Source organism: Phragmites australis, chromosome 16, assembly GCF_958298935.1.
Source record: "Phragmites australis chromosome 16, lpPhrAust1.1, whole genome shotgun sequence".
Taxonomy (NCBI): domain Eukaryota; kingdom Viridiplantae; phylum Streptophyta; class Magnoliopsida; order Poales; family Poaceae; genus Phragmites; species Phragmites australis.
In genome coordinates this window covers 30,089,988-30,100,142 of record NC_084936.1, presented here as the reverse complement: position 1 = coordinate 30,100,142, position 10,155 = coordinate 30,089,988, and the positions used below count along the sequence as shown (strand labels likewise).

The following is a 10,155-nucleotide window of genomic DNA, read 5'->3' as shown; positions in this document are numbered from 1 at the left end:
TTCGACCTGACTAAGTACAGGGAAGCATGAAGCAACTTTGTTGGAAATTTCCTACTAACTATCCTTAACCAATTTAATGTTTTAACTTGTGTACGTAAGTGATTGGTCGCATGTAGTTAATGCACGAACACAAAACTATTGTATCAGCTAGGGATGTCTTTGTGCATTTTTGTACATTAGCTATGTGCTGAACGAGACCCATATATTTTGGATTCATCTGGCTGGTCTCTTTCGACAGGTTCTTGTATGAGGTTGTTTGTTTCCCTAGTGCATATGTATTGTTGCGTGAAAAACAAGAAGAATTAATGTTTGTGATTTTCTATTTGTTTATGTAGTATGTTTGGTTGCTCTTGTGGTACTTTTTAATTTGTTTAATTTCATCGGATGTTCAATTTGATTCCACAGTTTGCGTGGTTGGATCTAGTAGTCAGTCAATGGAGTGCAGTGCAGTGCTTGCTATGGTTTTTCATATATGTTATATTGGTTGCCTTCTATCCTGACTACAGCGATCTATTTGATCTTCGGAAGTAAAGTTTCTTTTGTGTTTATTGGAAGCAAAATATATAAGCTAGAGAAAAAAAAAATGACCCATCTTTCACTCAATAATCGGAGGAAAGCTGAGGCTGGAGCTTCTTGTTTGTCCTTCGCTCGGGTTGCGATAAACTCTGGAAGCCGGACGCCCTGCTGATGGAGGTGGCGCTGAGTCCGAGCATGGTGGAGTACAACCTGGCTGGCCATGAGCCGGAGGAAGAGTCGTCCCAGGCGTCGTCGATTAGCTGGTGGCCGTTGTCGTCTTGGTCATTGTTGTCGTGGTGGTGCTCGTCCACCGTTGCCGGCCACTTGGTCTTGTTCCAATCGTCGTCGGACGTGTAGGCGTTGCATTTCTTGTAGTGACGGTAGTCGGCATTGGAGACGCAGGTGAGGCACATGGTGGGGCTGTTGGAGTAGTGGGAGGAGCCGAAGGACCAGGTGTGTGAGGTCCGGGAAGAGGAGGAGGCGAAGGACGGGGAGGACGATAACATCGGGCTGCACCTTGTGTGAGACCCTGATGGCCTTGCGTTGCACCTCCTTGAGGCAGTCACCGTCCGTCAACAGCGTGAGGATGGTGTCGGTCCTCCTCTGCATGCAACATATACACAAAGCAACGACCTCTTTATATGGATGCAAACGATAATTTGTAATTTTTTAGTTCTCAGAATTATCCGTCCCCCTGGCCCCCACCTCACCTCTTTTGCCCCGGCCTGCTGCTACTCGCGCCGCTGTCGTTGAAGCCCTTGTCGTTGATGTAGTTGAAGCTTCGGAGGTCGTGCATGATGGGCATGTCCGGCAAAACTAATTTAAAAAAGATTGAAGGGAATGATTAGTTGTTATTTAGATAGGCCAAATCTTTTAAATTTTGGACCGTCAGATGAGCCTCATTGTTTAGATCCATCCCTCACCTCTTCTAACTCCTCTCAGCTCTCAAGCCTCATCCACTCCGCCGCCTTCCCACCTTATCCACTCCCCTACTGCCTCCCCACCCACCCCGTGCGCGGCCTCCACCGCCCTCTACCTCACCGTCGCCGGCGCGACCCGCCCTCCTCCGCTGCCCCTCTCTCTCCTCCGTTGCCACAGCTTCTCCTCCTTGCGCTCTCCCACCACCACCGCCTCCCCGCCTGGCTCCGGTGGCACCCTCGCCTCTGGATCCACCGTCCTCAACTGCCACCGTTGCTAACCACTACGATCACGACACCCCCGCCGTCATCCCCGCCCAACCGTTGTTCCTCCGCCGCCTCGCCGCCCTGCCCCAGTGACCACCTCCACCGCCGGGCCAGCAACCTCCCTGGGGCTTCTCTCTAAATTCGGGGATCACAAATCCCCCCGAATTCCGAAACTCTAAACCGAACCTGTAACCCTAACTCTAGTCATTGCTGGAGAAGACAAGTTCACCGGAGCAGACACGGGGAAGAAGACAGCACGGATCTTTCTCATTCATTTTTCTGTCAACAGATAAATAGTGTTTTCGAAGATTAAAAAAAAATCCAGAACTGGGCCGGGATACTCGGCGTTGTACTCCGAACACAACCGGCACAGTCTGCTGCCGAAACGAGCATGCATTTGCAACCACCCAACATCGTTGGCGCTCAACTGCAGACTGCAGGCAGGGCGAAACATAGTTGCAGCCTATAGGCAGGGGAAATGCAAGAAACGTCGGTACACGCATGGTGAAAGATCAAGCCCTGATAAAACACGCTTTAATTGAGGAATATGTCCATCTTTTCCTTGTCTATGATTAATAATAATAGAAATTGACGAGGATTGAAATCGCGCCACATTCTTGTAGTTATGGAATGGTAAGGGAGATGAAATACTAGACTTTTTATAGCAAGAATAATTTCATTTTTATTTCATGGTAAATCTATTTATTCATCTGCTAATAAATTAATTAATTAAGCTCATGATTCTATTAATTTAATTTCCCAAGGAGAGATTCGCAGAACTTCCAACAACTCCTTCGAAAATTTAGAGTCTTCCATGAACCATATTTTCACCTGACTCTAGGGTTGTAAAAAAAGCCCGAAGCTCGTGAGCTATTTAAGTTTGACTCGTTCTATGCTCGACTCGATTTCAAAATGAGCCAATCTCGAGTTTCGACCGAGGCTCGTGAGCCTCACAAGTTCGAACTAGATAAAGCTCGAGTTAGAGCATATTTGTTTTAGTTTATAATTCTGAAAAGCAGCTTCTAGATCGTAAATTTTAAAAAACTAGATGGTAAAAGGTTGAGGGTTCGGTTTGAGACTAGTAATGGCATTAGTGGTTAATTACCTTATGCTTGTGTGGGCACTTTTATTTTTTCTATAGTCACAATCTATAAAAAGCTGGTGTGAGAAAGCTTGTAAATTGTGGTAAAAAATGAGCTTATATTTTGAAAAGCATATTACACAATCTACTTATTTATTTTAGCTTAACTTTAAAAAGTAGTTTTTCAGAATCTAAAACTAAAAGAAACATACTCTTAATGAGTGTTACGATTTTATTTGAGTTTATCAACTTAGCAAGTCTACCAAAGACATAAGTATAACTCGTGACCAATATACTAATATGCAGCCCAGTTAAACCACATATATATCCCTAACCCTGAGTCTTTATCCTCCAAGGTAGTGTTTGGATGATGGAAAATAGGGGGTGGGAATGGGATATGAGATCTGGGATGTAATCTAACCCATGTTTGGTTTTAGGATAGGGATATGGAGAGGGTGGGGGAAGGGATACAGATGCCTCATATCCCAGCCATTATATCTTGGTGGAGGAGGTGGGTTTGGAGAGGGATACAACGGTTGGACATCACCTGCCCTTCGCCTGGAGCCTCTGTGCATCGCTCATCTGAAGGGGTGCTCTAAATATGCAGTTAGCTGCACTCACTGCTCACGCTGCTGACTGCCTTCCCTCTTCTACCATCTTCCCCGTCGCCACTTGCAACATTGCTTGAATGCGCTCGCCATCCACCGCCTGGAGCGCTCAAGGCCTGTAGCGCTTAACGATCAACATATGTGAGAGATGGTGCTCGTGCCCCTAAGATCACCCCTGGGAGAGATTCCAAGCCACCCGAGAGATCCATTTTATTGGATCAATGTTTTCCGCTTCCTTCTTTGACATTGCTTTCCTTCCTTTTTTTTCTTTTTCATTCACTCGTTACTGTGACTTGTCCCTTGGATTAAGGGAGGAGGAAGGATCATTTGAACATTAAGCTATTTCTGTTGTATTGATTGATGCTAATTAATTAGCACTAACAATTTCCCTTTAATTTCGTGAAAAACATTTTTGTCATAAAAATCTATATCCTTTTAAACCTAATATAGATCAAACAAGGAAAATGAACTGGAGTATCATATCTCTAACCTAAACCTACCTCTTTATATCCCATGTCATATCCCTATCCTAAACCTAAAAGCTATCCAAACACCGCACAAGTCCAGACTCTAGGGATGGCGTTCGGATGCTAAATTCCCACCAAGTCTAGGGGATCGGGTACCGAACTTTGACATTCACCCAGCCCAACACTTCGCCAGTCGCCCCCACTCGGCCAGACGTCCACTCCCGCACTCCGCCGCCGCCGTAAAAACTCAAAACCCTAGTCCGTTCGTCATTTCGTCCTTCCCAAATCTCATTCGCCAGCTCGCCGCTGCCGCTTCGGCCTTGCCATCCACGCCGCCCCTTCCGGCCTCGTCGTCGGCCGTCCGCACCGCCCCCTCTGGCAAATCGCGAAAGATCGAGCTCTTGGAGAGAACCTCCAGCCGCGGGTCGTCGCCGCCTCTACGAGTACGCCAACAACAGTCAACAGGTGCCGGATTTAATTTCTTGACTGCTTCTGTGTAGTGTGTTCTGTCACATTGATATCTTGTTAGCGCTTAAACATGTAAGTCTTTAAGCATCTTCTCTGCACAGTATAATTAGGATTCAATTGTTTGACTGCTACCGTGTTCCGTCAGATTGTTTGTCGATTCCTCTTTTTGAACCGTAAGAGCATGCTCTCTCGTATAGGGTACTGTTATTTCTCTGAATAAATCTAACCCCCTACTGCCCTCTGTTAGGAACTGTTATTTCTGCTGTCCTGTTCCTCAATTGTTAATCATTCACCTGCCCTCCGCCTGGAACCGCTGTGCATCGCTCGTTAGGTAGATCTAGTTAGCAGATTTTTTTTTTAACAGAGTCAATTTTGGAGTCGCACTCTTTCTTGATTTTGCATGCTGATAGAACTCCATGCTTTCATTCTTTTTTTACCGTGAATCAAGAAAATACAACATGCTGACAAGAACAAAGCTAAGTGATGTTTTTGTCAGCATGTGCAAATAATTTTTATATGGCGTATTGTATTTGTTTGTTCAATCAGGAAGTATTTTATGCGATCATAATAAAATGGTGGAAAACAATTTCTGAGACACAACTCGTGTTTTTGCATGCTGATAGAATCTTGATATGATTTGAATGTTAAGTGTAAAATTATGTTCAAAGATGAAGGTCAGCATGTGCAATACCTAGTTTTGATTCTCGAAATCTGTAGACAGTAAGTTGCACGCTCCCAGCTGTACTTATCATCAGTTGCCACTAAAACAGCTGTGTTGTCTGTAGTAATCCCACTTAGAATATAGATAACAGATGTAGAAAGGTTCTCCTTTTTCCTTAGTTATTTTAGTCCAGTGGAAGATTATATAGTATTGGATTCAACACTAGGAAAAGCGACCCTTTCTGGAAACATAGGAAATAGTATCTGAGAATGGAAGCTGGTTTCAATCTCCATCAGCCAACAAATTTGTTAGAACTATTGTCTCCATAATATGAGATACATATTATGCCTCATTTTATTCAAATTAATAAGGACACACAAAACTTCACAGTTCAATGAGTAAAACAGCTAGTCCATCTATTGCAACAATTAAGACTGCTTGGATCATAGGTGTTATGGAGAAAGATTGAAGAAATTGACATCCAGAGACCAATTAATTTTATTTTTCCTTCAAGTGTGTTTAATGAAGCACTGGTGCACTTTGTTCTTTTGAATTTTTTTCCTCTATATATGATTTTGGAGAGGAAAAATTATTTTGAAAGTGACAATCTTTCTCCCACACTTCGTGCAATTCCTGCCTTTTAGATTGATACAGTTTTGCACTGATAATTGCCTTTTAGACTGTATATTTCTTTTAGATTGTATATGTTTTTTATGTGCATATTATTACATCAAAAGGCTCCGAAGACGATGAGTATCTCAGGCGAGGTAACCGGCCAAGGCTCCGACGGTGAGGAGGAGGTCTACATCAACGAGGAGGACATCATCCACGAGATTACCATCGATGACGAAGGTGCTGGCTGCTACTAGCCGAAGCCCCCTTCCAATCGCTCCTCCTCCATCTCTTGCTTGCTTGCTGCTGATTATTGATTGCCTTCTTCAGATCTCCCTGACCGCGATGAGGATGATGATGACGGGATGGGTACGGTGCCGACCCTCATACTTGCTGCTACTTAATAATAGCACGGAGTAGCTGCTTTCAGCTATTAGTTCCTTCCTCTGTTCTTTCTGGTGGTTTCATTTGCTAGTCGTACAGAGGATATACATTCCTTTGGACTCTTTAGTAATATTTGATCAAGCAGCACATCCTCTCTAGTATTTTTCCAGTTTTAGTATTATGTTGCTTGCAAGTGCGCATGCTTCATGTGGTTGTTGTGGAGGTCAGCAGGGATCTTTCTGAATGTCATACATTCGATAAATGTAAATTCTGCGTATTGTTAAATACTACCATATTTACCTCTCTTTGACTTCTTTTCTTTAGTATATTGCTGCTGCTAGTTTCGTCTGCACTCTGAAGAATGTTGGCTCTTGTACTCCTGAACTTTTCATTAGTAAACCTAGATCCTGCGCTTCAGTTGCTCATTTTCTTCATGATGCACATTCTAAATCTTTTGAAATGCATCGTGAATGCAATCTAATGGTTACTGTTTCTCTTATCTTTTTTTAATAATTGTTTCAGTTAATACAGAAGAGATTGACGATTCTACATACACATTTCATGGTCATAAAGGCAAGTTCTAGCACAAGATAAATGAAAAATTACCAGTTCTTGTGGAGCTGATCAACTTAGTGCTTTGTTTCTGCGTAACTATGGTGCAATGTTCTTCAGTCTACACTGACAAAGTTGGATGCACCCTTCATAGTTTCGACTGCAAATTCTGTGTTACCTACTTTAATCCTACACATCCCAGTGGCTTTCTATAATAGCTATTCTAATACTTTTTATTCCTCTTTTCCTTTTCTGTGTACAGATGAGGTCTATGCTGTTGCGTGCAGCCCGACAGATGCATCACTTGTGGCTTCTGGAGGCAAAGATGACAGAGGTTTCCTGTGGAGGATTGGATCAGCAGAGGGTGCTTTGGAGCTGACCGGTATGGTTTGATTTCTTGCCTTTTTTATGTTTTGCGTGAATTATTCATAGGAATATCTCTGTAGTAGCTTGAGATCTCTGCAAGTCCTACAGATGCTTCCATTTCTTGTATCTGTGAAGCACGCATACTTTTGATTCTATTGAATTCATTTACACATAGCATATTTACAATTAACTGTGCATCACAATTGTTTTTCTATTGGTCTCATGTAAAGTAGTCGTGTGGTTTTCTTCACTCAGTACTCGGAATTTTACATGAAATTACTTTCATTCTTATCCATGTCAGCAATGGTGATACTTGTATGTTTTTTTTTTTTGTATTCGATATCTTGCAGCAAAGAAGTTTGTGATTTTTTTCATGTTCTCCATGGTTTTAATTCTTTTTTGCGACGTTACGGCTCTTCTTTCTTTTGCATCTTTTTGTTGGCCTCTTTGTTGGCCTCTGCTTATATAGTATTCGCCCACATTGTTGATGCATGCTTGGAATTGTATTCAGGAAACTCACGCAATAGCTGTTGCCAATACAGGGCATAGTGACACTGTCGGTACAATAGCTTTCAGTTCGGATGGGAATTTGTTGGCTTGTGGAAGTTTTGATGGGCAGATAAATGTATGGAATACAGCTACACGAACTCTTCAGGGAACCCTTGAGGGTTCTGGATCAGGTTTCGAGGTGAGATGGTTCTGGTCTATTTCATTCATGTAACTGAACTTGTTTATGTTGCAAAACCTTTGTTTTCTCGTCACAAAATACATCACCACTTGATGATTTGTCCCATAGTGTAACTGACGTGTTTGGTGGTTTTGTAGTGGCTTAAATGGCATCCACGAGGACATTTGATTATTGCAGGATCAGAAGACTGTAATGTATGGATGTGGAATGCTGACCATAATGCCATTCTGAATACCTTTTCTGGTCACAGTAGCACAGTGACGTGTGGCGATTTTACTCCAGATGGTACCATTACATTGCTGGATTGTTATGCATTTGCTTATTTATGATACTGTGATAAGTCACCTATGTAGTTAGGCCTAAACCAGTCTGCTGAATGATCTGTGCCATCAATTTACTTGGAGTGCTTCAGCATGAAATTTTTGCCCCTGTGCATTACCATATTTGTTCAGTGGTCCCTATGGAGGAGTTTTTTTTCATATCAGTTAAGTTTTGAGAGAAAATATGGATGGTGGTTTATTCACATTACCATGCTCAGGCCTGCCAGCTGCCACTAACTTAAACAGTTAGAATCTCTAAATTCAATCTATTTGAAACTGGAAATGGTGATCCTCGATTATAAGTGTTATTGAAACAATATATAATTGTACAAATGCTCTGAAATTATATGTTCCATTTGAAGGTAAACTTATTTGTACTGGATCCGATGATGCATCATTGAGGATATGGGACCCAAAAACTGCACAAAGCAGACATGTTGTTCGAGGTATATTATCAACCATATAATTATTTTAGACCTGCTGAGTCAACCATGCACATCAATATTTGATCTTTTGTTTCCCCCATTATAGGCCATGGCTATCACACCGATGGATTGACATGCTTATCGATTACTTTGGATTCCCAAACAATTGTTAGTGGCTCAAAGGACAATTCTGTGCACATCGTGAATGTAAACTCAGGCCAGGTATGCGAATGTTATAATTCAAATTAGTCTTCCACCTCTGTTGTTTTGCACCCTTTTTAAATTGGAAAGGAACATCCATGAGCGCTGATGAATTGTTGGGTTACAAAGAGGCAATCAAATGTTGTTTGTGGGTATAAATGTGTCTAATAAATAAGAATTAACTTTGTCTCGCAGGTCGTTGGTTCATTAGTTGGTCACACCAATTCTGTTGAGTGCGTTGGCATCTCATCGAGGTACTGTCTGTCTCACATCGCGTTGTGAATGGTGAATTTGTTGTGCAGTGTATCACTATCACCCGAATGCATGTGCTTTGTGTTTGTCTGCAGTTACAACTGGGCGGCTACGGGGAGCATGGACCAAAAGCTCATCATCTGGGACCTTGCTCATCAGTCAAGTCGATGCACTTGCGAGCATAATGTGAGGCATTAGTTTATTCTCTCTGGCTGCACTCGCTTTATTCATTTTGCTGGGTTGTTGTCATGTGTGGTGAACTCATCATGGTAGGAGGGCGTAACATGCCTGGCATGGCTGGGCAACTCAAGGTACGTGGTGTCAGGATGCATCGACGGCAAGATGCGCATCTGGGACAGCCTCTCCGGCGACTTTGCCAGGACCTTGAGTGGCCACGCCGATGTTGTGCAGTCGCTGGCTGTCTCGGCGGACGGCAACTCCATCGTCTCCGTCTCAACTGATGGCTCCGCCCGTGTGTTTGACGTCTCCATGTTCAAGTGAAAGTCTCCATTCTACTTACTCCATTGATCCAGCAGACAGACAGGGGCAGGCAGTGTCATTGAGGAGCTAAGCTTGTTAACAGTACTAGACTGACTAGCACCTCTTGCTTACAGTGAGCGCCCTCACCATTTAGTGATGCTTCAGAAGAAATGCACTCATGGAGTGATACATTCTTATTCTACTTACCATCCTATGCATTTTCTTCCCTTGGATTATTAGTTTGTTTAGTCTTAGCGCCCTTGTCCCCCCCCCCCCCCTCCCCTTGCCCCTGAGCAATTGGGTTTTGACAGACCAGCATTGATTCTTGAAAGACTGGCCCATGCTACTTGTTATTGAACATGCATTGTTCAGGTGCATATTAGGATAGATATGGCAGAGCAAGACCCATTATATTGGAAGAATCTTGAGATATGGGGAAGGCATCATTATCCAAAAATCTGAAGACATGTTCAGTTGTAGCTGTACTAAAACTTCTTTTGTCATAAAGTATGTGGTTAGGAAGTTATTTACATCTAACTTTGTTCATCCTTCAATTCAATTATTTTTTTATGTTTTCTTTGTAATATTTAGTAAAAGGAATACCAAGAAATTTCATTGTTTTTGTGAAAGTATTTGAAACTGGCTTATGGGCATATTTTCTGACAGAGCAGAAATTACAGAAGTCTGTGTCTACCACATTGTAGAATAAGAGATCCAGCTGATTATGAAATCCACTTTGTTAAGTTCCTGTACAGTCTAGCGACTTAGAACAAAATCTACAGGTAGAGTTTGACTGGTACACCTTGAAATTGGATAGTTGTTTACTGTCAACTTCTCTAACACAGCAGAAGACCTCATGCTCAAGTCCAAGTCATCTGTTCATGTTGGAC

At 42.6% G+C, this 10,155-nt stretch overlaps 1 protein-coding gene and 1 pseudogene across 1 annotated transcript; one reads left to right on the top strand and one right to left on the bottom strand.

Annotated features, from left to right (window-relative positions):
• Positions 1–599: 599 nt before the first annotated feature.
• On the bottom strand, positions 600–1,908 carry LOC133895241 (uncharacterized; annotated as a pseudogene).
• Positions 1,909–3,977: 2,069 nt separating this feature from the next.
• On the top strand, positions 3,978–9,918 carry LOC133895561 (uncharacterized). Its single transcript, XM_062335975.1, has 12 exons — positions 3,978–4,321; positions 5,723–5,837; positions 5,928–5,966; positions 6,504–6,554; positions 6,796–6,915; positions 7,442–7,587; positions 7,725–7,872; positions 8,270–8,353; positions 8,439–8,554; positions 8,729–8,787; positions 8,881–8,971; positions 9,059–9,918. Exons 2-12 carry the CDS (start codon positions 5,735–5,737, stop codon positions 9,284–9,286), a joined length of 1,185 nt encoding a protein of 394 aa, XP_062191959.1. The 5' UTR covers positions 3,978–4,321; positions 5,723–5,734; the 3' UTR covers positions 9,287–9,918.
• The last annotated feature ends 237 nt before the right edge of the window (positions 9,919–10,155 follow it).

Bases quoted from the DNA above. Each gene is read 5' to 3' on its own strand.
- LOC133895561 (XM_062335975.1), top strand. From the start codon at position 5,735: ATGAGTATCTCAGGCGAGGTAACCGGCCAAGGCTCCGACGGTGAGGAG. The intron at 7,588-7,724 runs GTGAGATGGTTC...GTGGTTTTGTAG, and splicing joins GTTCTGGATCAGGTTTCGAG to TGGCTTAAATGGCATCCACG. The intron at 8,555-8,728 runs GTATGCGAATGT...TTTGTCTCGCAG, and splicing joins TGAATGTAAACTCAGGCCAG to GTCGTTGGTTCATTAGTTGG.